The 26,547-nt window shown below is 32.3% G+C and overlaps 1 protein-coding gene across 4 annotated transcripts in view; it reads right to left on the bottom strand.

Moving 5' to 3' along the window:
• Positions 1 to 26,547, bottom strand: part of fra (neogenin protein frazzled) — a 223,663-nt gene that overhangs the window by 66,655 nt on the left and 130,461 nt on the right. For 2 of the 4 annotated variants that reach the window (XM_075362192.1, XM_075362195.1), the window contains exons 19-22: positions 25,580 to 25,773; positions 18,686 to 18,740; positions 6,651 to 6,792; positions 475 to 704 (exon numbers count right to left, since the gene is read on the bottom strand). In XM_075362192.1, coding sequence (XP_075218307.1) covers positions 475 to 704; positions 6,651 to 6,792; positions 18,686 to 18,740; positions 25,580 to 25,773 — 621 coding nt within the window. Of the gene's footprint in view, positions 1 to 474; positions 705 to 6,650; positions 6,793 to 18,685; positions 18,741 to 25,578; positions 25,774 to 26,547 lie in introns of all 4 variants that reach the window. The other 2 variants (XM_075362193.1, XM_075362196.1) reach the window with 2 other exon arrangements.

Below are 26,547 nucleotides of genomic sequence, written 5' to 3'. Positions count from 1 at the left end.
GAATAACAATAATCATGCATAATAATCTGCAAAAAAACCAAGAATATATATGAAATATTTTTAATTACTTACTTTATCATGTCTTATTTTTTGCTGCAATAACAATTATACATAATGTATACTACTTAATTAGCAACATAATATTTTGTAAAAATATTATACGGTTTAAATAAAGAAAAAAAAAAGAACAATCAAACTCACAGAGTAATGTTTAATTAAAACTTTTTCAGTTAAACATGACAGACAATGTGTTCATTGCTTTCTCTACTCTTTTAAGTTTTTAAACAATATAAAAACTATACTAATCGTACTCTGGTGAAATAGCATAAATCAAGAAGCATTTATAACAGAAAAAGAAAAGAAGACAGAGATAAAGTAAAAATTTAAAATATCTATTAAACTTATTCACTAAGATGCATTTTGATTAAATATTCACATGAGAAAAAATAATCTAAATTTTCAAAATGTACTAACCAACATAAGATGAATATGTACGTTTTTCAAGAGAATTTGTTGGTGGATGACGCTGCTGAGTATCCGGTTCTGGATCCAAATCACGGGAAGTCAAAGATGTCGGCCCAGCATCAAGGCTACCCTGGGATGATTTTTCCATTGCCTTTAACTCCATTTGATCATGATGAATCCAAAGATCTGGAGGTTTAATATTGCTCTGTCCAGGTTTACCAGAACTACCTTTCATGTAACTAAAAGAAATAAATTAGTTACTTGTAAAGAAAATATTATTACTATACATTGAAGGGTGTGAATTAAGATAAATGACAACTGGTAAAAACATTTTCAATGTACCAGTCTCACTTGATCACCATAATTAAGCACTATGTACTGGAAAAAAAATGACGTGATATTTTATAATTAGGACACAACAAATCTGTTTTCAATACTGAAATACTTCTACTAGATACTAATAAAAACCTTTTCATTTATTATTATTGATTACAGTCAAACTTTGCTGATCACAATTTAGGGTTTAGAAGAATGGGTGCACAAAACAATGACTAAAACATTAGGCATGTCCAAAATACGTGTTAGGGTCAAAGCACTAAAACTGCTATATTTAATATAGTAGTGTGCAGATTAATCTGAACACACGTTATTTAATAAAAATTAATTCTATTTAGAAAAAAAAATCATTTCTATACAATTTGTGAATATCTAGCAATTAATTAATATTTTCTCCTTTATTTTTAATCATGTATACCACCGATATTATTGCTTTGAGGTCAATTTTTATGGTACAATTCATTTTTGAGTCGTTTTTTTACTAATGCTCAAAGATTTTCAATTGAGTTTAAGCCTGAGAGTTGCCTGGCCATGGGAGTACTTTAATGTTTTGTTCTTCATAAACTTTTTCCACTTTTTTTGGCAGCATGGCACAGTGCCAGATCTTATTGGATCACTTCGTTGCCTTGTGGAAATTTGTTCTTTTGGAATCTTGATATATCAATCACTTTTCAACACACCATCTACTGGAAGCAATAAACAAGAGCCTTCAAATGTGAAACAACCCCAAAACATTTTTTTCTAGGGATGTTTAACTGATGCATTTTCAACTGATGCTTTTCTAATGAATGGAACCCTTGCCCCCGAACATAAAAAATGTGATTCATAGGAAAACATAACATTTTTTGTCTTTGGTTCAATTAGCATGTGCTTTGATCTACAAGAGCCTTTTTTTGCACACTGCTGGTGTTAAAACCTGCTTTTTAGTTAGCCGACGAGCTTTTTGTCCAGCTGCAAGATGTCAGCTTCTTAGAGTTGTCATGTGTAAATTTGTTCCACTTGCTGCTAATTCTTGATTTAAGTCCACAGCAGATAATTTTGGATCAAGTTTACATTTTCTCACTAATAACCAATTCTGTGTTGGAGTAGTTTTTTCTTTTTGGTCACATTTGCCTTTCCTTTGAAATGAAAAGTAACCAGTTTCTTCTAAATTGTTTCAAAATAGCATTCATTGTCCCTAGTAAAACACCACACTCAGAAGCTACTTGTCATTGTGTCATACTGGTGTGCTGAGAAAGAGAAATAATTTTCGAACATTTTCTTGGAGTTATATCCATTATTATATTCAAGATAACGGAACAAAAAATATGAAAATATGATTATATAATAAAAAATGAAAAAAACTTTTACAAAACACTATTTTATAACACGAAAACTGCTAAATAATCAAAGAACAATTATCTTTATGTTACACAGATAACTTAAAGAATGGGTGTGTCAAGCAGTGTAACAACATAGAAATAAACAAAAAATTCCCTGTGTTTGGATTAATGTGCGTGCAACTGAAATATTAAATGCAATACCAAAAACCTTATATGATAAAAAAAATAGTCTTTATTTGATAAATATATAGGGTCTATTAAAATAATATTGACTACAGATTATGAAAAAAAAAAATAGCCTAACAGCTTCCAATCCTAGTCTTCTTTAGAGAAGTCCCCTTAGTCCACACCCTAAGTGGTCCTAACTGCTAACCTAACAGCTTCCAATCCTAGTCTCCTTTAGAGAAGTCCCCTTAGTCCACACCCTAAGTGGTCCTAACTGCTGGTCCACTGGTCCCAGTGGACCTTTCACTGCTGGATAAACATTCTTTGCAGCCCTCTTTTAGGATAGCTACAGGCTGTGCATTTGCCATTATAACTTGGCTGTCAAACTGGATAGAAGACAGAAAAGATCATTGGATAGGGAAAAGTTGGCCAAACAGAGCTTCTTTAAACCTGGAACCAAAAATGTGCTCCAAAGTGTTGTCATAGATCTGAATAAAGTTCTTCCACCTCTGCATATCAAGTTAGGCTAGATGAAGTAATTTGTCAAAGCCTTAACAAAATAAGGTAAATGTTTTAAAAACATCTGTGACAAATTTCCAGTCTTATCAACTGCCAGTGGGTGTCTTTGCTGGTCCTGACCAGCAAAGATGATAATTTTGAGAAACAAATGGAAGTTGTAGAAAAAGAAGCCTGAGGAGCCTTTAAAGACTTAGTAACCAAGTTTCTGGGCAATAAGAAGGATCCAGACTTTAAATCAATCGTTGAGAACATGTTGCAGAAGTACAAAAATTTAGGCTGTTCCATAAGCATGAAGATTCACTTCCTAAATTCACATGTGGACTATTTTCCTGAAAATCTGGGTGCCGTTAACGGAGAGATGGGCGAGAGATTCCATCAGGACATGAAAGAAATGGTAAGGAGGTATCAATGAAAATGGACTACTACGATGACGGCAGACTATTGCTGGATGTTACACTGAGATGAACCCTATAGAGAACATAGAAGGAAAAGTGCGAAGTAGAGTATAAGCTGTCCAAAGTAACTTTAACACATGGAATAAAACTGAAGTATTTTATATACTTGGTCATGATGGGTTGGTGAAGAGGGGGAGTGGTTTTCAAAGGCATGATGCACCTCATAAAATTTAATTAAATAAATAAAAATAAATTAATTTAAAAATGCATTATAATAGAAATTAGTTTTATTTTGTAGCAATTTTAATTATAAATTAGGAGATCAATAATCCCTCATCCTCCTTTTTAGACCATTCAACTGTTTAGCTATAAGAATGCATAGTTTAAGCCAAAAAAGTGGATATATTATATTAATTTATTATTAAAAAAAAAACATTTTATATGTATTTTTATTGTATCACATTTTCACAATTTTTAAACTTTTTACAAATTTTGAAATTTGCAATTTGTGATAAATCCTGGTGTGATGGAAAAAATGAAGGTTAGTTTCAGATTTAATGCTAAAAAATACATAAGAATCAATTATTAAAAACTAAAAACACAACCATCGCAGGCTTGTTATTATTCTATTTTAAACGCATTATTGCTGCCGCAAAAATGTATATATTTGAGTGGGATAACTATCGAGTGAAATAATGTGCCACCTGAAGAGTATTAATTTTTAACAAGAACAGTTCATAGATGAAGAGAGTGTCAGGGAAGGATACTTTTTAATGAAGTCTAATTAAAGTTTAGAATGAGCAAATGCATAAAGTAGCTATTATCTTGCATCAGATGTAACTAGGATGACAGGCTGAAAAAATAAAGCAACCTGTATGGTATTATAGGTCTTAAGAAGTTATTTGATAATACAGAATAAAAATTATTTAAGAGTTACATAAAAACCAGTTAGCTGTAATTAAAAGAGAAAATAATAAGAAAAGGGGAAAAGATTATTCCAATTACTTTTCAATTTGTTTATAGAAAAGGTATAGATTTGTAAGAAAAATGTTAGGACTGAGTAATAATCCTAAAATAAAAGATTATTATTACGGCTTGTCAATGACACTGTTCTTTTAAATGAAACTAAAAATGACTAACAAATACAAAATATAACAATATAGCAATGCAAAAATATCCAGATATCCTGCACAGCTTTGTTGATTCCAGGGCCAAATCCCATACCACCACGGTACAACTGCATTCATTTGCTTGTGCAGCTGTAGCTTATACATCTTTATATCACCGGGAACTGCTGTTAATTTGAACTCAATGAAAAATTGGTGTTAGGAGGTACAACTGTTAAGTGCTAAAATGTAACTGATTAAATCTTGCCTCAAACTGCATTCCCATAACACAGGAAGGCAGCATTAACCCTACACATGATTCTGACATATAATAAAATGGTAATAATAAAATAAATAAATGGTAATAATAAAATGGTAAATGGTATGCATTCATTAAGATTTAACTTAATCTGAAAATAAATAAGAGGAAAACAAAGCTAGTGAAATATACTACTGAAACAGCAGTAATCTGAATAGTTTGCATTTTCAACTATTACTGAATTAAAGCCTGCTAAGAATCAGTATGTGATTCTTTTCATCACTTCTGTAAAATTCAAATTTATTTTTCTATTTATGTAATTTTCAAGTATTGGTATTATTACATTTGTACTGAAGAGTTATTAGAAATAATTTATTTAAATTTATGTCAAGAAGCAAATTACATTTATTAACACTTAAATTTCTGACATGTAAAAGTTGTTAATTTGACAATGTGTAATATAAACTGTTAAATTAGCATCAATTCTTAGTTTTTTTTTTTTTTGTGATGAGGCAAAAATAATGCAAAGGACAGAAAAGATAATAATAAAAGAAAAGATTAGTAAAAAATAAAAACTTCAACTTATGCCACATCAAAATGGCTGACAAAGACACACACACAAAAATGGTTATAGATAATAAAATCAAAACATTAGTAAAAATTCCATAACATATACAAATAATAATTAAAAAATAAAATACCGTTAGGAAGAGCACAATATAATATAAAATTAAATATAAGTGTAAGAAGTAGTTAAATAAAAAAAAAAAAAAAAAAAACAGATATGCAGAATAAACAAAACAAACTGAAATGACTGCATTAGTACATATACAAGGTTAGTTAAAAGCAAAACGTTTTCTAAAAAGTTCAAAAGTAAGTTAAAACTATTTTATATTTAGAATACTGTACAATTAATCTCCTTTAATAGCATTTTAATTTTGAAGTCGGTAGGACCAGTATGACCCCTGTAAGGTGCAGCAGAGGTGAGTACAGTGAATGCAGTAGAACAAATTTTTTGTACAAAATTAATAAATTAGCTGTGATTTATGGGCTGATGCATTTTCAATATGAAGGAACCATGAATTATCTTGACCAAGTTCAGGTATTTTCTTCCTTTCATTTTAACGAAGATGACTGATGACTTCTAGGGAGTACTGTCTGTCTTGCAGATAGAACTCATATTGGACAACACCACTGATGTTAAAAAAGTTTGGTTTAAAAAATGTTTTGTTATTTAAATAATATTTAAATGGTACTTGAATCATGAATTAACCAAAAAGAAAAAAAAATGTTTGCACCATAATTTTTTTAAAATTGAATAGTATTCAATACAATTCTTCTGTCACAGAATGGCTTCAACTTATCCTTAGAACTTCATGGTAGCCATGAAAAGGACCATTTGTGGGTTTTGCAAGGTAGCCTTGAGAAGAGCTATTGGGTTTGGAAGCTGGTCTCTGGTGATGTTGGCTTGGCAGTAGTTAGGGAGCTGCGGTTTGTATGTTGGAATCGGACTGAACTTCCCCTCAGCAGCAGTTGGGTCCCCACTACAGCATGGCAGTGGTGGCCCCTAGGGAACTTCTTCTCCTTCTGGTGGAGGTTGGTGACAGAATGTTTTTGCTGTGATCACATTGGTCTTTTATATGCAGGAGAGTGGTGGGGCTGCAGTGGCACTGTAGTGGGAGAATTGCATGGTCAGCTGACTTGATGGGGAGGAAGATGTGTGCAGGCAAGTAGGTGGACTGCAGTCCTTCCAATGTCTACCAGCTAGCGTCGCGCTCACCCATAGTAAGCACAGCATGTGGCAACACTGTCTAAAATCATGTTATTTGGCTGTGAAATAATCAATATTTCATCAGTAAACAAAAAAAAGTGGTAGTAAGGGAGGGTTCCATCATGTATATTTACTGTGTGAAATAAACGTATCTGTACAATAACTGTGTTTGAATTTATATGTTGTATGGCCATGATCCAACACTGATGAAATAAATATTAATTTTTAAGTACTTTCTGATCGACATTAGCAATGAAATTTTAAGTAATGCTTATATGTAACACAAATAAATAATATTCAAGGCTTAGTTACCCTTTTTTGCTACGATCATGAGAATCAGAAGCACGTCGACAACATACTATTACTATTCCTAAGGCAATGCCAGATACTAAGAGAAAAACAGAAGCTAGTGCGATATAAACCAAAGTTGTACTGCTTAATCCGGAACGGCCATCTGCAAACAATATGAAACAACTTGTGAAGTACATTAAAGAAACAAACATTAGTCAAGTGAAAAAAAAGATTTTTTAAACTTTAATCCGTAATTGTACTAATAAAATTAATAAAAAGATATTTATGTTCTCTTAATGAAAGTAAATTTGATTATGTGTTAGAATAAGTTTCTGAAACCCAAATAAAATGTACTGGAGTGTTTTAATTGAAAGTTGATGGGACTGAAAATATATTTGTATTACCAGTGAGACTTTAAAATAACTAGTGGGGTACATGTACAAACAAAATTCAAACTCTAAACTCAAAAAGAATTGCTTTGTTTATATATTTGAGGTTTAAAGGTTTTTAAAGATTTTATATACCTATGTAAAATTCATATACATTTTTAAAATAAAAATAAATATTTTAAAAATTGAATTTAACAAGTATAGAGGAATAACCTTCATTTATCAATAAATTCTTATAATGCTTACATACAACCAATTTTAATATAATTATATATACATTTACAATTACAAACTTAGAAAACTCTCAAGATAATTCATAAAAATACTTGAACTGGTAGAAACAGAAAACTTAACAGATACCTTATTCATCTGTTGAAGAAAATGAACTAAGGTACAGTTGTAGTTAAAAAAAATTTAATTAATTTTATGAAGTTTTAAGCGTTAAACTTAAGTTTAAAGATTCAAATGTTGTACAAAATTCAAGTTATAATTAACAGAAAAGCAAATAAATATGAAATAAATTAATTGAGGGCGCAAAAATTAGGAACCGATCAAAACACACTCAAGAATGTAGGGGTGGTACCACATAATTCTATATACATTCCTTAATTAAGTTATGAAAAAAAATTTCACTAATTTGTATACTGTTCAGATATATACAACAGTATATAACCTGTGATATTATTTTTGTAAACAGTATAAAAGCAGCTTGCAAAATGTCAGCATAAAAATGTTGCACAGGTATACACATTTCCCCCACATTTTTAACCGTTTCTGAATGAGTTACAACTATATACAGCAGAACACAATACATTTGGGAAATTTCTACACTGAAATGTTATTTATTAATATAATATACGAGTAAACTGTATCTTCTCTTTAAGTAACAAGTAAGTACAGTTATGAAAGTAATGCATGATCAAAGCATATTTCATATATAAAACATGACTGATAATATGTAGTACAGAATTATAAAAAACAACTGAGCTATGCTATAAGTTTTAAAAACATTTTGCTACCTTAACAAAAAAATTTGACATTTTTTTTAAAACTTCAGTGTCCGAGTAATTCTGGTAAATGTTCTTGCATTCATCAATAAACAAATTTTTATAACGCATTCTGACACTGATGTTCACTGAATTAAACAAAATATACCTGTATTAAGGGTAATACATCATCTCGATACATTTTTGATTTTGATCAGTCATAATTTTTAAACACATTAAAAATATAAAAGATAAAAATGTTTCTTTTTAGTCAAAGAATAATTAAAAATTCTAATATATGTAATTTCACTTTTATATTTTTAATGTTTGCTTTTAAAATTACACCTACAATGAAAGTGGATCTATCAAAAACAAAACTTAACACTCTACTATCACCAATATAATAAAACATATATTTTTCATTTTAATTAAATTAATATAATGTTTTTGCCATTCCGCTTGTGAGTTGTAATGATAAACTCAAGACCACAATTGTCATAATAACCACCCACATTTTGAAGCCATAATTTGCTGTGTGACTTTATGTGTTCAACAGAATTCAATAACATTTTAAAAGCACATTCAAAAAACTGTGTATATTTTTTTCTACAAATCGCCACTACATGATAAACAGGATCACATTTGAATAGGGTAAACTAATTAATCATGATTTTCTAATTTGCCATTTTTTACTGCAATACATCTGACATAACATTGCAATTGCTGTGCTGTACAGGGTGAACCTGCTATTACTATATTACATATCATAGTGATAGCGAATCAATGGATCAAAAATTATTTAACAATAAAAAAGTTTTTTTCTTCATAAAGCCTTATTAGGCCTAATAAAAGTTATTTAAACATTTTGTTGTATATCTGAAATGTTTGCCTTTTACCTGTGAACTTATTTCAATTTTTAGGATATAATAATTTTTTTAATCTGTATAGTGTGATTCTTGGTTTACCTGTAAATTGTTAGTTATATAGATCTAAACTGCCATCATTTTTTTTATTTTTTGTAATATACAATTTTCTATACCAGTGAGTTATATGACAGATGTGTTATGTTAATGTTTTTTAACTGAATCATGAAGCAAGATCCTACTTTAACATGACCTTCTGGCATATGATTTGCAGTAAGGTTCTTCCTGATATATATAATGATTTAACCTACTGGGTTGGTCTAGTGGTGAATGCATCTTCGCAAATCAGCTGATTTGGAAATCGAAAGTTCCAGCGTTCAAGTCCTAGTAAAGTCAATTATTTTTATACGGATTTGAATACTAGATCATGGATACTGGTGTTCTTTGGTGGTTGGGTTTCAATTAACCACACATCTCAGGAATGGTCAAACTGAGACTGTACAAGACTACACTTCATTTACACTCATACATATCATCCTTATTCATCCTGTGAAGTAATACCTGAATGGTAATTCCAGGAGGCTAAACAGGAAAAGAAACGAAACAAAAAAGGTATAATAATTTATCGTTTCAAACTGGCGGTTGTTATTTTTCTTAGACAGATGGTATAGTGCGTGAAGTTTCTAACACCAAGCCACCACTTCTACAGACTAAACATATGATCTTCCCTCAACTTCACCCACTATTTCTAAACTGGTTTTCAGTGTATTTCCTAATATTTTCCTACTACAACACAGCATCTTCTTTTTCTTCATATACTATTAAATATTCAGGCTTTAAGTGATTTTTGTTAACTTATTTTTGTATCAGTTTTCCTTCAAACTCCTTATTTATTTAAAAAAAGTAATAATAATCATAATAAAAATAAAATAATGGAGATGTACTTGAACTATGAGAGGTTATCTTTAAAGTAATGACCATTTCATTGTAAAAAAATTTATTCTGAAAACTTTATAAACATTTTTTATTTTTCTTAAACTACACACCTTATACTACTTCTCTATATAATTGCCACATGAATTAAGACATTTATCGTAGCGATACACCAGCTTCAATATACCCTTGTCATATTCTTCTGCAACCAGTCCATTTAGCCACTGATTAACAGCACTTTTAAGTTTATTGTTACCCGTGAATTACTTACCACTCAAAAATTCTTTCAATTTCCCAAACAAATGGTAATCAGAATGAGTAAGTCCAGACTATATGGTGGGTGATCGTAAATTTCCCATCCAAATGTTCTCAGTAAATCACGTGTCAGGCCCGCATCATGTGAACATGCTTTACTGTGCGGCAGGACAACGCCATCGGTCAGCGGCCCACATCGCCAATTTTGAATAGCGTGCCATAACTGACATAAAGTCTTGCAGTAGGCTTCTACATTTATAATCATTCCATGTGGCATGAAATCAATCAGCAGTATGCCAAACCGATCCTAAAAGACTGTGGCCATCAGCTGGCGTCTAAATGATTGTGGCTTGACCTTTGTCGGTCTGGTTGGTGATTGAGGATGATGCCATTCACTTGACTGCCATTTTCTCTCTGATGTGTAATACGAAATCCATGTTTCATCGCTGGTAACAGTTGAATTAAGAAACACATTACTTTTTTCTTTGTAGCATATCAAAAATTTCAAAGCATATCCCATTCGGATAGTTTTGTGATGTTCCGTTATGACATGCAGCACCCAACGTGCACAAACCTTTCTGAAGCCAAAATGGTCATGAACAATGTGACCAAAAACAGCTCTTGAAACATCAGGAAAAAGATGGGCCAGGTTGGAAAACGTTGACCAACAATCTTTTCTGATTTCATCATTGATGCGTTTCAATAAGCCCTTGGTGATTATCGAGGGCGCCCCAAATGTTCTTCATTGTGCCCATTAATTCTGTTATTTGTAAACCTTTTACACCATTTTCAGATGTTTCCTTCATTCATTACATTATCATTGTACACAGCAACCAAGTGCCTATGAATTGCAGCCAGTGTAACGTTTCGATGGTTAAAAAAAACGTATGAATCCACATATTTCACAGTCTGCAGCAATATCAATTTTCCTACTTATTTTATAATGTAATAACTCGCACATAATCAAAGATATTATACAACATGACAACCAATGCAGTGTGTACATTACTAGTGTAGCCATGAACGACACAGGTTCATCAACCTTAAGGAGAGAAATTTCCCAGCAGTCTTTACTTTAGAGATATCCCTCGTATATTGTTCTTATGAATTATTGGCAGTAACATTTGCAATCAAAAAAATTTTGTAACTACAAGAGAAGAAAATTATTGGCTATATGGTGGTATCATCTTTATTTTTTTTAAATTAAAGAAAAATCTAAAATATCAAATCTCATTTTACAAAAGGCAGATATGTCTTTATGCTTTAATTTTGTTATTTTTTAACCAGAAACTGTATTACATTGACTGAACCTTACATAGCAGTGCAGTAGAAATATTTAACTCATTAAAGTCAGATAAAATTATGAGAGCAGGTTCAACTGTTTTATTGTCATACCAGTTGCACCAATACTAGTCACTTAATTTCTGATGTACTAGAGATCCTAGATAAGCCGAGAAAATTCTTGGAATGTTCTATGATCTACACAGGCTTTTAGCCATGTGAAACGTGACATTTTCCTTCAGAAGTTGGAGAAAGTATAAGTGATAGACTATTATGGTGATTTAAGTCTTACATATCTGATAGAATTCAAAAGGTTAAAGTAGCAGCAGGAAATGGAAACAAATGTTTCTCTGAACAGAATTCCACATTTTGTGTCACTGATGCTTCATTATCGCCCAAATTTTGTTCTCGATTATATTAATAACTTACCTTTTAATGTGGGTGTGAGACAATAAAACTACAGCTCTGAAGGTTTTTGGATTCAGTAAACCTTCAAGCTGTAACCAGTTTCTAAATTTGATCAGTTGTCTGATAGATTTGTGATAAACAATTCGGACTCACTCGCTCATAAACTAATTTACTGCCTTTTCAAATTAACAGTGATTGAATGAACTAGAAAATTCTGGATTAGCTCTTTAATCAGTTTGTGGTCGTCATTCCCTCTTCTACTCAGTAAATGTTTTGGGTATCACAATTCAAATTGTTCTAATTAATGGAAAGACTATATTAACGATCCATATATAGATTAACTGAAGCTATGTTCAATTTCTAGGGTATCTGATTTCAAAACATCCATGGAAGTTTACTATGGGTATTTCCTTGAAGCAGCAAGGTCAGGGATAATTTCTTGGCAGTCAGTTACCATTAAGGAAAAATTTTAACTTAAAAAGAGGGCGGTTGGAACTTTGGCCCAAGTAGTTTCTAGAAGTTCACATAGAAACTTATTCAACAATTTTAATTTGCTTAGTCTGTTGGCTTAACATTGTTATGAACCTGCTGTTTATGTGTTAGAAACTGTATACAAAGATTTTACTGAAAGCAGTCCATTATAAAAAGGCTCAAATATTTACAACTTGTTACAACTGTATAAAGGGCATGAGCTTTTAGACTTTTAAAAGGGAAGTGGGACAGTTACTGGAGTTGAAGTATCTGTAAAAGGATGAATGTATTTGCAAAAGCATTAATTATTTGCACTGAATTACTGGTATACACTGCAAAATCACATTGTTGTTATTGGCAACTCACCAGTAACAAAGATTAGTTTATGAGCAAGCAAGTCTGAATTGTTTATCTCAAATCAATTGGACAACCGATCAAATTTAGAAAAGTGGTTACAGCTTGATGATTTACCAAATCCAGAAACTTCAGTGCTGCAGTTTTATTCTCATATTCACTTTAAAAGACAAGTTATATTAACTGAGGACAAACAATTGGTGAAATTGAGGTGATGCACAAAATGTGAAGTTCTGTTCAAAGAAACAACTGTTTCCATTTGCAACTGCTACTTTAACTAATGATATACCAGTAAATTACTGGTGTTTTGAAATCTATCAGATATGTAAGACTTAAATCACCAAACTAGTCCATCACTTATATAATCTCTAACTTGTGAAGGGGAAATGTCATATTTCACACGGTAAACACTGGTACTACTGGCAGTAGTACCATTGTATTTTACAACACCATTCTACAACCACATATGCTGTATACATTCTCTATGCAGACCCTAATTCAATACAAAGTGCAATGATTATGCTTTAAAAATAATATCATATAGTAGTAGTGTGTGTGTATGTATATATATATATATATATATATATATATATATATATATATATATCACAACTATCCTTAGTATACAACACTTTTCCTAAGTTCTAGTTCAATATACATAGCAGGATTTGGTAATCCTTCCACATTGTGGAAGACTGAATGTAGACTGAATGGGCTGTCTTCTCCAGTCATTACTGTCAAATATCTTCTATTATTTTGAAGCATCCAACTACATAGGCCATTTGTCTGTCTCTCCAATGTATCATCAAAATGACATGAACTTTTCCGTTAAACATCCACTCTTGAAACCATCCCACCTTTTGTGAAAGAATTACCTACCCAATTTGATATACAAGTCTTAATGTAATAATTTCCAAATTCTTAACACACGTGCAGAGTATTTTTAATATAAACTGCTGCAAAAAGTCAACTCCGGTTTCCAAGTTTACCATAAAATTAGGCATACTGCGGCGTGGTAATCCAAAATTTTTTTTCAAATAGTAACTTAATAATTTTCCAATTCAACACATTCCTTAAAACAAGCTTGAGCACCATATAGACAATAAAACACACTACTTTAAAGATATCCCTCTTTGCAGAAATTATAAATCAATTATTTATTAAAACTTTTCTTTGAGCGTAATTCACCAAAACTTTTGCCACTGCAATTCATTCCATAAAGTGCCAGTTAAAAGATGGTAAAAGCATAAAATTAATTCCCCAGACATTACATTTCCACGATTCTTCTTTAATTAATCTGCCATCCTTTCTAAATTATTAATCATAAACTGAAGAGTACCATCCTTTGTTGCCAAACCTCATCTACATAAAGCAATGATCTAATCCTTAATTGCTAACCTTTAAATTTCTTATGCAAATTATTAATAATTAATCATGGCACAGAATTGAACACAATGGAAGGCAGCCATGTGAAAACCTGCCTTTGGGCAGAACACTTATTATTATTATTATATTATTAATAAATAAACAGAGTAATAAAGGTGATAAGCATCCTTGTTAAAGCCCATTAATAAATTCAAATGCCTCTCACATAAATGCTTATTCTCTAAACCCTTGATATTGTATCCATATATAACCCACGCAACACTAATAAAATTACCTGAAATTCCTGCATTATCCAATTTACAAAATAATTCCTCCCTGTTTATGGAATTGAATGTGGCTTTAAAGTTTATGAAAACACAATATAATTACTGTTTTTGTTTGCTATCTGCACATGTAACACTTAATAAAACAAAAGTATGGCTCTAAAGTACTACTTAAATTGGGTAGGCGTGAGGTGGAGTGCTACCATGGGGTTTTTGAGGTTAGTCCTAAACTTTTTGGTAGCTTCACTGCGGAGGGCAGGTTGTTTGTAGACTTCTCTTCGTGTAAGGTCAAGGAATACTTAGATGTCCAGCACTGTTTTAAGTGCTGCAGGTTTGATCACACGACTAAGTTCTGTGAACATCCTGCAGTTTGCGCTTATTGTGGTGATGAAGGACACATGCATGAGGAGTGTCCAAAGAAGTGGGAGGGTCCGGTTTGTGTTAATTGCAAATGTCTTCGAAGGATCATAAGCACTCTGTGAACAGTAAAGATTGTGGGTGTTATCAGAGAGCTGTTGATATGAACTATAATTCTATATCATTAAATGATTAGATTTGGTCAGTTGAATGCTCTGAGTGCTTAAACTGCTCAGGTTGAGTTTGGAGAGATTACGTTACATACAAGTTTGGATGCTGTTTTGTTGCAGTATCTATATATTGTGTCCGGTGATTTGCCAAGTTTTTCTGTTGGAAGAGGTTCTATTGTGGTTCTGGAAGCATGTCTGCTGTTTTGTGCAGAAGAGAACTAGATTGTGTCTTTATTTGACAGCTCTCGAATAATCATCATGTCGTTGTCCATGTGGATGTTCAGAACTTGCATCTGTACCATATGTTGCTAGTTCATATTTCCAGTACAGAGATCCTTCTGATCGTCATTTTGAAGTCTGGGATAAAATCCTACGATTCTCTGGCACTGGTACAATCCTTAGAGGAATGGATGTGAATGCTAAGTTGGACTTGAATGCTGGATAGGAATGGATTGTGGCATAGCAGTTTCACCAATGTTAGCAGTGAATTATTACAGGGGATTTTGCCCCAACATGATCTACAGGTATACAATGTACCTGGTGAGTTATCCACTTATGTAGGTATGGTAGATGGGCGTCAATTGTTTGGTGGAATGAACATTGATGTTATCATTGGTAGGTTTATCCCTGCCAATGTTTGTAATTCGAAGGTAGTTGATGACTGCTCGAGTGATCATTGATTGATTGTCTATGAGATTGCTGGTGGCTTGAGTGAGTGCTACCGATGAAATATTCTGGTTCAGCAAGGTTGTTTCCTGCACAGACGAGCGGACTAGAAGAAATCTGTTGATTTACTTTTGATCAGGCTCCAAGTTTTGAATTAGGGTCTGGATGTCTTGGATTTCGAAGATCTGGCAGTTGGTTTGTTGGCGGCTTTTCTTGATGCTGCTGAGTGTTCAATTCCCCGAAGTTCCGGTCAAGGGAGGATTGCATTATGGTGGAATAGGGAGCTGTTCGGCATGAAGAGGGTGGCTTGTCATTTGCAGAGAGCTTCTCAATATAAGGGTGATCTGGAATGACGGGCTGTCTTTGTTGCTGAATACAGGACCCTGATGTGTCATTACTTTCATAAAGTCCGGACTGCGAAAAGGGACTCCTGACATTCCTTTGTTCATGAGCAGGGGAACAGGAATCCTGGAGCTAGTATATAGGATCTTGAGACACAAACGACGAAAGGATATTCTTCTGTCTACTCTCACATTAACCTCGGCAAAAGTGGCATTATACTTTCATAATCATTATTCTTAAAAGACTAATTCAACTTCAACACCATATGAATGACTTGACTGCATTCAAACATTCAAAGAAGACAAGGCAAAAACCTATGACTAGAGTTTAAGTTGTTTCGAAATATACATTACAGAACACTTATTCAACAAACAATTTGAATGCAATAACTAATTCTCATCATATAAATAAAACAGAACTTTAGAATAAAAAAAAAGGAGTGAAGAGAGGCAGTGATGTTATTGAATGTTAATGTCAAGTTGTATATAGAAGATTCTGAACATCTTTTGTTTTTGTTTTGTTTTCAATAACACACTTAAAATATTATAAAAATGCAATAATAAAATAATGATTTTCTAAATGAACATTTCAAATCCTATATACAATTTTAATATGTGTGTGAGCATAGTTAAAAACCCAATACCAGGAATATCAGTGTGAGAACAGCAGCACCAAGAACAGTTAAAAAAAATAGGCAATTGAAAAATTTTGAATAAAAACAATTTATTATATAATCTTTTCCTTTATTGTTGCAAAATTTTATACTTTTAAATTAATTAATTATACCTTAATTTAAAAGTGTTGACTCAAAATGAATAAATAATTAAAGAAAAAAATAAATCTACCACTTTTTATGATCATCTGTACAAAAAATAAATAATTTCATGGTTAATAGGATTTCTACTCGACATATTATTAATTTAACCTTAAGCTTACTTTTTCATGAAAACCAGATAAGTGGTTTTTAAAGTTTAAAAACAAAATATCTGAGGAAAACTAAAGTTGCTTATTATTAATCTATGGGGTACAAAACACTCTACACTTTTACATCTAGAAATATGGTTATCGAAATTAATCAGGACTGCAAATCAGTTTAAAAAGCAAGAAAATACCATCTGAAAAAAGAAAGAAAAACAGGTAAAAACAAATTCATTAGTCGATCTACATCCATTTTCAAGATTTTTTACATTTCTGGTAATTAAGGAAGTTATGCAGCCTTTCATTCTCTTTCAATCAAATTCTACATATTACTCTTACTCAAATACATCTTAAATGGCACAATTTTTTTCATAGGTTTATCTTAGGAGAATGAAAGTAAACAAAGTAATTTATAAAAGAAAATATGTTCATATAAAAGATAAAATTAATCTGATTTTCTGATTATTACAAAATTACACTGAATTTACACTTTTATTAATGATTTTTTATTTTAAAGATGTTCAAGTACTGACTGAATTCAATGTAATTTTTAAACTACCCTTCAGAAGTTCTTAAGTTTCATTTGAAACTTGGAGATAGAATGCGATAAACAGTTGCAGCTCCTTTCCCATTTTACATTATACATGTGGTAATAATGAAGGGACCTTCATAAACTGAACCGTCACAGAACTGATGGTTTATTTGTAGTCTAATTCCTTACTATCCGCATTATTTTCCATCACCTGCTGTTGACTAGTCATCTACATGGAATATATTTATTTTACTTTTCTGTATTTAAAAGTTATAAGTTACACTTCAGTATCATCAGGCCATGTTAAACAATTTCTGTATTTCATAATATATTTTTATTTAGACCATCTTTCTAAGCACCAAGGGTATTCATTTTGAAACTATATTCTGTCTTTCTAGCTGAATTAAAAATCTGAGTTACTTTACGCGCAGAAGGAACCCAGGGAATTGGAGTAATTACCCTAAACTCAACAGGGAGATCATCCTTTATCTCCACCCATTCTTTTCCTTACCCTTGATCCTTTCTTCCCGTTGATTTGATCAATGCAGGTCTGATCATGCTCAGTTTTGCCATGCTGAGGATGGCAGTACCTGAAGAAATGGAACATTCTTATATCTAACAGAATGGCTGCCTGTGAACCGACTCACAGAATCTATTTTTCTGTCCAGTAGCAGTATAAGAAGCCTAATGGCTGAAGTCCCCCAATGGGTAAGGGAAATTAAAAAATACATTCAATTTTTCCATTGCAGTTAATAATATATGCATAACATATGGGAAATCTTGTTGCTGGAAAACAATTTTCAATAAATGAGGCAAATGTACACTGACAGGAGAGAATAAAAAATTACTTATAAGAAAACTAAAAGAAATATTTTTTCAAGAATAAAGAAAGGAAAATATCCAGAAATTAATGCTGGTATTTTCAATTACTATTTGTACAAGGAAGGAGCTAATACTTGGCATGGGAGATAGCAAGGTAATTTATTCAAAGCCAGCCATAACGGTATGATAAATTAATGAAACATGAATGCCTTCATTACAGCATAGAGAACATGTCAAAATCACCTTCAAAGAAAAATAATAAACATCTATTTCAATAAAAAATTAACTAATAAACAATAATTAAACATTTTTAATAATTAATTTTTTTAAAAATTGTTTCAAACAAATATATTACATTTGATTTAAAACACAGTAATTTACAAGAATTCATAAATTTTTGGGAAAAAGATAACATATAGTCTGTTTTTATTGATTCACATTCGTAAGTACCTAAATAAACACAAAACAAAATATTTTCTTACAATTTGAAATTTTATGGATATTTTTGAAAGCGGGTAAGATATTATAAATTTGTAGTATATTAATAGTACATTCCAGTTGAAAATAAAGATAATTTATCATAGATAAAGCAGAACTAAAAAACGTATGTATTATCTTAAATATTAGTAATTTCTTTTTGCCAGAAATGAATCGACTTACCTTTTACTCCAAGTGATGTCTTGTAATAACCTGAATCAGACCCTATATTCACACCAACAAATTAAAAATAAAAATAAAGAGAAACCACAAAAATAATAAAATAATAAACAATAATAATATATAAGCTGACAGTAACTTGATTTTACAAACCATTCATGTCAAAATTATTCCACTCACGTGAAAACAAAAGAAAATAATAATAACTTGAACAAAATAAATAATAATAACTTGAACAAAACATATACTGGCTATAAGAAAGCCTTTGATTGAGTATTGCATTCCTGGGTGGTAGAAATATGCTTGTATAAGATTAATTCTGTAATCGGTCCCTTAAATAGTCATGAAGTAGAAGTCTTACTCTCCTCTCCATAGGTTGTGGGCTGATCGTAGGGTTAACATCAGTAAAGGAATCTATCAGGACCATTCAATCACTGCAGTTTGGTTTCTGCTTAATTTTGAATCAATTTTCTACAATTCTGCCAATAAGAGTTACATATAAGGCCACATAATTCTTCCGCTTCAAAAATACGGACATTACATTGTTCTCTATAGTAGAGAAGAGCTTAGGGCAACTGAACAAGACAGTTGAAAAGTTCTGCGTGGACATATGCATGAGGTTTGGGATAGGCAAATGTCAGGAGCTCAATGCTAGATGAGGCGATGATCACTGATGGCCAGTGCAGCACATCCCAAAGTAGATAAGGATGCTGTTGTATGTATGGTAGTTACAAGGCATGATGAAATATAAACTCACCTGGGGTTTCAATAAGACATCGGTATAAGCAACAGACAGGTAAAAGAGACACTGAGATCTTGTGTTGGAAAGAGCTGGGACTATTATGAGGCAACAGTTGAATGGGTAGAATAATATAATGGCAATAAATCAATATGATGTGATGTTTACTTTCAATGGCTTAAGGGAATTGTTCACTGAAGCAGAGAGTCTTGCCATAGCAATACAGGATGGAGTAGTTATTACTACGAATAGGAGGCACATAACTGAGAAACCCAAGGTAAAATTAGATTACTTTTGGTGTAATCATAGAACATTAATATTTGGTTTCCATAAAATACACATATATTGCCAAATTTGTTATGGCTAATATTCTCATCAGAAGATCTGTCTGACCTTAATGTTACTTTCTTAATGTTACTGTACTCTATTACAAGTTCCAGCCTTCTGCCACGAAAGAAAATGTTGAATATAACACGTAACATGATAATATATAAGTAAAATTACTTAGAATACACATTAAAATTTAATGAAAGTGTAAGTAGCAGGTAGTTTTATTTATTTAGTATAATTGGTAGTTTAGCCAGCAAATTTCTTCATCTTAATATATCACTGTACAGAGTGGGCGGGAGGTCGCTTTATGGTAGTTATGAAATTATTAGGATAGGCGCAGTTTACCTTCTATGGATCTAAAACGTCTATGTGGTTTCCACCAAGTTCAAAGTACAGCTGTTTGCACCTCTGTGTCCAGTTATTCAGCTGCAACAGAATATCAGGGGTGATCATTTCAAAAGCTGACCAAACGCTGTCTTGGAGCTGCTTGTTTTTGATGTATCTGTGTTTTCGAATCTCTTCTTTTACAAAACCTCAGAGTGCATTCTGTCAGTTGTGGTGAAGCCAGGGCTTCTTGATGACCAAAGTAATGGAGCCGGTAACTCTTCTGACCCACGTCCAATCCAGTGATTCAAAAAAATTTCATTGAGGCGTCTGTGGACATTCAAAGCAAATTGCACTCGAGTGCTATCTTGCTGAAACAAAATGATGTCAGTGATCACTTTTGCTGTTAATTTTGGAAGCAACCACTTGTTGATCATTCCCTGATAACTGTGCCATCAAAAAAATAAGGACCAAGGAGATGTTCAGCTATCATACCAGCTCAAATCATAACATGAGGTAGATGGTGTTTGACTTCCTCAAAAAAACAAAGATTGTCTTTCACCCAGAAAAATACATTTGGTTATTAGAGCTTCAATAAATCGCACACTCATCTGAGAATATGATGTTCTTCTTATCGTTTGCTCTCAGACAGCATTGAAGCAATAACTGTAATGCATAAATACATCGATCAAGGTCATTGTCACTCAACTCATTAACTGTGGCTGGACAAAGATATTTAACTTTCAAGTCCTTCCACAAGTGGTCTGACATTTTCAATCTTGGAATGCTTAACTTGCAGAACGTTTGTGTGTTGATTTAATCGGTGATTATTGAACAGTACGTCCACAGCAGCACAAATCTCAGCTCAACTGATCAACCTCCCACTGCATGGCGCATTAAGAACACTTCCTTCTCCTCCTATGTCAGTAACAATTTCCCAAAATGCAAAAAGAAATCATTCATAGCGTTCTCCAATGTTTTACCAGTGTGTGGATGTTCATGGATCATTACACAAGCTAACAAATTCTCTTCGACAGTAGATGCATTCATATCTGCCATTGTACCATACTTGACTATGACTAAGGCCATCCCACCATGAATGAACTCACTGGATGATCCCGCCTACGAATTATCCTCCTCGACTTTTCCAGCACCAGTGAGCAATATCAGCGATGAGAATTGGCAGTAGCAGAGCCTGATTAACCTGGATTTATTACAGTGTAAAGGGACTTCCTGCCTACCCTGTAATAATGCTTATTATGATTATAAATACACGGTTATGGTCAGGTTTTTAATATGATACATGGTTATTTACACGCCAAAATTGTAATTACATTATACATTATGAAGATGTTAATACAGAAGATAGTGAAGTATAGAGATTTGGCAGAACAAGTGGCAGATTTGGGCTAAAAGGGAGATAAGGTCTAGCCTGTTCTTGGTTTTCTAGGAGAAATAAAACTGTTACTCCATGCATCTTTGGAGTTGATGGGTCTATCAGTCAGTCTGTAAATTTCAATGGAGAAATTTGTAGTACTTGACTCCTGCCGAACTGTAAGAAAATATATTACATCTGTTATTATTAAAACCACAATGAAGTCAGATTCTGTTTTTGAGTCAGATATCTATGGCCAAGAATATTACAGAGGTATCTATTTACTTAAATAATTTTTTTTAACTTTTACATCTGTTATGCCATCCTAGTCCTTGTGCTAAGGACTGATAATCCTAGTCCTTGTGCTAAGGAATATTACTAATTGCCAAAGTAGTAATAACAGAATATTGAAAATTTTCGGTTTAGATATGCCAATATAATGGATTCACGAGCTTGATTGATGGATTCACACATGATTTGTGTGTGTATTGTAACCATTCTAAATTTTGTTGGTTATGAACAATATATATTATGTCATAAAGAAGTTTCAATATTTTAAAAAGTAGTTAAATATTCATTTGGCTTAGCTGATATTAAAAAAAAAAAAAAAAAAAAAAAACAGAAAATAGGCAAGGTAGTATTATATTATTTTAATAGTTAAATAAACGTAATAGATTGATGAGAGATTGTATTACATAACTTTGTTTTTTGATGTCTGACATGGTCTGGATAGCCAGACGGTGATGTCATCGTGGGCTGGTGAGAGCATATACATTCTCAGAAAAAAGTGTGTACATGCATAAATACGAACGGGCGTCTGGTGGGGGAAGCCAGACTCACATTCTTTGTTTCGGGGCTAGTGTGAATTTAGCAGTCATGGAGTGGAGACGTGTTTGAGTTGGATCGCACGGAAGTGGTGATGTGTTCTTTGTTCGATGAGACAGGACAGTGAGACTGGGTAAATAGGTGTATTCGATGCGAGGTCATCATTATTTTTATATGTGCAGGAAAGTATCCTTATGTATATGAAGAGAAAAATTAATGATAAGATATTTATTTTTTTTAAATACGATAGACGAGTAGTGTAGAAATGTGTTTTCCATGATTCCATATAATTTTGATATAAATAATATGTTTAACTAATGTTAAAAAAAATTATTTTTCGTATTGTTAATGTTAATTATTTTTTTAATTTTAATAATATACATGTGATCAGACTACATAGCCCTAGTACATTTTTTCGTTGTTCCCCCCCTAATTTGAATTGTTTTCTGATTGAGCTTTTATTTTATATTGATTCACTTGAGCTTTCCAAATTCAATTTTTTTTTTTCTTAATTTGGAAGTAAACTTGCAGTATGTATTATTCTTACACAATAAATATTACAAAAGAAATACACAATACAGAATTACATTTTTTCCTGTTTTACAACATTTTAATTTCTAGAATACTATTTTTGAAATTATTATATTACGTAAAAATTTGCGAGGGTGTGTTGTGCTTGTGCATTCTATCTTAAGATACAAAATTATAATTAAAAATAACATTCAACACAAAAATTTAATTCATTAAGAGAGATTCTTTATTACAGAATTTATTGCAAATGTTAACAAACCATAACTTATTAATTGAATAATTTTGCAAAATAAAATAGTCATGGAAAAAGAAACAAAAGGTGAGTCTGATGTGAAACAATACACTGTGCTCAGTTAAGATGGCAATGGTAAACCGCTTCACTTTCCTTGTTAAGCCTGGCATGGGGTGCTTGTTACCTTGAGAATGGCTATGCCAATTTTGGAGGCGACTTGTTCTCATGACAGTAAAAAATTTCTTGAATATACATTACAATTTAATGGAAGTATAAGTAGCAGGTAGTTTTATTTATTTAACATAAGTTGGTAATTTAGCTAGCAAATTTCTTCATCTTAATGGATCACTGTAGTAATGCTTGTTATGATTATAAAATTATTTCTGTTATCAAATGTTTATGATTTTCCAAGTACAGGACAAATACAGAGATTTTTCTTGGAATTCATATAAAGTATTAAGAAACGACTGAAACTTATCTCATTCCAGTAAAACAAGGGGTGAAGGTGTTCTAGCAGGTACTTGAAATGATAACTGTTCTGACAGACTTGAATTATTATAACTGGCTAAGTATTATTATTATTCTGGCTAAGTATTCATTTTACAAAGGGGAAAACCTTTATAATTATGTTGTTAACACTTTCTGAATAATCACAACTTAGATTTTCACTTAATTTACAATACTATTGAAAGTTGTCTATTCACTCATGTTGCTAGCTGTCACAGTTCGTCATAAACAATTTCAGTTTGACTACACTCAGGTCAGTGATTTAGTTGACAGAAGCATACAGTCAATGAAAACCTCAAGAAATGAGACCATTTTTAGATAAATACAACTTTTAACTATTCAATAATATGAAACACAATGAATGGCAAAAATATAAATCTAATACAAAAACATTAGAGATGATGTTTCAATATCATTAGAGGATAATCCCTGATGGACATTGTCTCATTTCGTCCAGTCCTCACAGTAAGAATGAATTTCTATGTTGTAGGCCTGCCAAGAGTGAGGGCTTCCATCATCAATGAAGATTCAAAGGTTATTGAAAATTAATCTATTATTAATTTTGTAATTTTTTGAAGAGATATGTAATGCATTTTCCTGAATGATATTACAGACATCAATGATGCAGCAGCTTTCTTTCATTATTAATGAGAACTCAGTAGTCATCCAATTTCTCATCAAGAAAATGTTTATCACATTAATTTACAAGTTTCCTCAGGAATCATTTTTAGAGAAAAGAAACAATTTTAAGAAACTGTAAAATGATAAATGATGGCTTAACTTTAAATGATCTGAATATAAAGGTGTCCACACATAACTTAAAAAACAGTTGAAAACTGCTTTTAACTCATACGATGTCTTTTGTTACAGACAATGATTTAATTATTTTATAAACTTTTCTTATAGAAAAACTGAGTAAAATCAGAACATAGATCGTATCATAATGATAAAAATTCTTACACTTCTACTTTTGCTAATAATTTTCAATAGGAATGTAAGAAGCATGATGATGGAGTCTTACATAAATTTACCCTTGTCTTCAGAATAGTGCTGATAGTCCAGTAAAATTTATGGAAGAGTAAAGATTACCATTTTAGTTTTAAGATTGTTATGAGACCTCCATTACTGAGCCAAGAGGGTGTTTATAATGTATCGTTTCATAATACAAAAGGGTCATTAATTTTATCCACTATACTATTTTATTTCCCAGTCTTTCTTATGACTGATGATGCATATAAAACACAAAGTGTAAATAAAATGCGCTCCTTTTGTCAATTTAATACTCTTTTTATACAATAACAGCATATCAGCGTTAATTCACCCAAAATTCTACAACATATCTTTTAAACTGACACGTGCAAGTTTTTTATTAAAAATACAATAAACAGCAAACTCAATATTAATGTAAAGGATTATAGAACAGCAATGAATATTTTTACTTTATAAGGGATTAACAGGCCAGCTTCATCAGACAGACACTTCAGCCATTAGGCTATCTGTGCTGCCACCAGTAGGAAAGGCAATTCTATGGCAAGACATGATCTGCAGGATGTCACCCATCAGATCACTTTAAGAGTGGACTGGCTTCTACAGGTAGCATAGACTTATCAGATGCAGATGAAGGATAAAGAAAGTAAGTGGATAGTGAGAAAGGAAAATGTAGCCAGAGGAACCTCAATACAAGAAAAACAACACCCAAAGGAAATCTAATAGTTTCCTCCAGGCAGCAGAAGCCCATCACATCTAAAATCCCATTGGAAATCATGGCATTCTTCCCAGGATATGAGTAGGTCATTCCTGACATGATTTTGCATTAACTAGAGTTTAACATATACTGTAATAAAAATTACTTTTTCTCCAGGAATAAATAAATAGTCATAGGGTTCCTAATCATAATGGATTGATCTCACTCGTGCCTGGGATTGTTTGACATGTGAAAGAATCCAACTTAATAATAAACTGTTAGTTAAATTGAACCCCCACTGGGGATTTGAAACTAAGGAAAGAAAAAAAATATGAAAGTTTCAAAATACCTGGCCCAGTTGTAAAGGAAGTTGTTGCAGACATCGGTCCATATCCTTTGCTGTTTCTTGCAAGTATTTTGAAATAATATGTAGTACTGGGTAAAAGGTTTTTAATAGTGGTAGTCATTTTATCACCAACAACACCTTCAACGACCCAATCTCGATCCCGATTAGATAAATCAGTGGTATAAGACACTACATAACCTAAAATCCACAAATATAAATAGACAGAATGAAATAACAGAAAAAATATCAATAAATATACAGTTTCTTACTACCCCTTCCTCTTTTGCTATAAGATCATCATCTACGAGGTGAGATAAAAAAATACGGTGAATAATTTTTTATTAAAAAAAGTAATAAGGTTACATAGAATTCGATTTAATCTCCTTCAAAGTACTGTCCTTGGCTAGCAATGCACTTATCCCAACGTTGACTCCATGACTGGAGGCATTTCTGGAAGGCGTCTTTCGGAAGGGCTTTCAGCTGCTCGGTCGTGGCCCACTCAATGTCAGCAACGGTGTCAAAACGTTTTCCTTTAAGCACAGTTTTAATTTTTGGGAAGAGCCAAAAGTCGCATGGTGCTAAATCTGGTGAGTATGGTGCATGTGGACAGACAGGAACACTTTTATCGGCCAAAAACTCGCGAATGAGAAGCAAGGTGTGACACGGCGCGTTGTCGTGGTGAAGAAGGAAGCCATTGGTCCATATTTTTGGTCGCTTTCTTCGTACGTCGTTTCGCAAACGTTGCAGTACACCCTTATAAAATTCAGAGTTTACAGCTGTTCCCCTTGGAACAAACTCTAATCGCACTATGCCCTCACTATCGAAAAAACAACGAGCATGACCTTGATGTTGGATTTTGACTGATGTGCCTTTTTAGGGCGAGGAGATGAACTGGTTTTCCATTGGGAACTCTATATTTTGGTCTCAGGGTCATAGCCATAGACCCAACTTTCATCTCCACTTACAATTTTG

Source organism: Lycorma delicatula, chromosome 4 (genome assembly GCF_047948215.1).
Source record: "Lycorma delicatula isolate Av1 chromosome 4, ASM4794821v1, whole genome shotgun sequence".
Lineage (NCBI taxonomy): Eukaryota > Metazoa > Arthropoda > Insecta > Hemiptera > Fulgoridae > Lycorma > Lycorma delicatula.
This window is presented reverse-complemented; position numbering and strand designations above follow the sequence as displayed.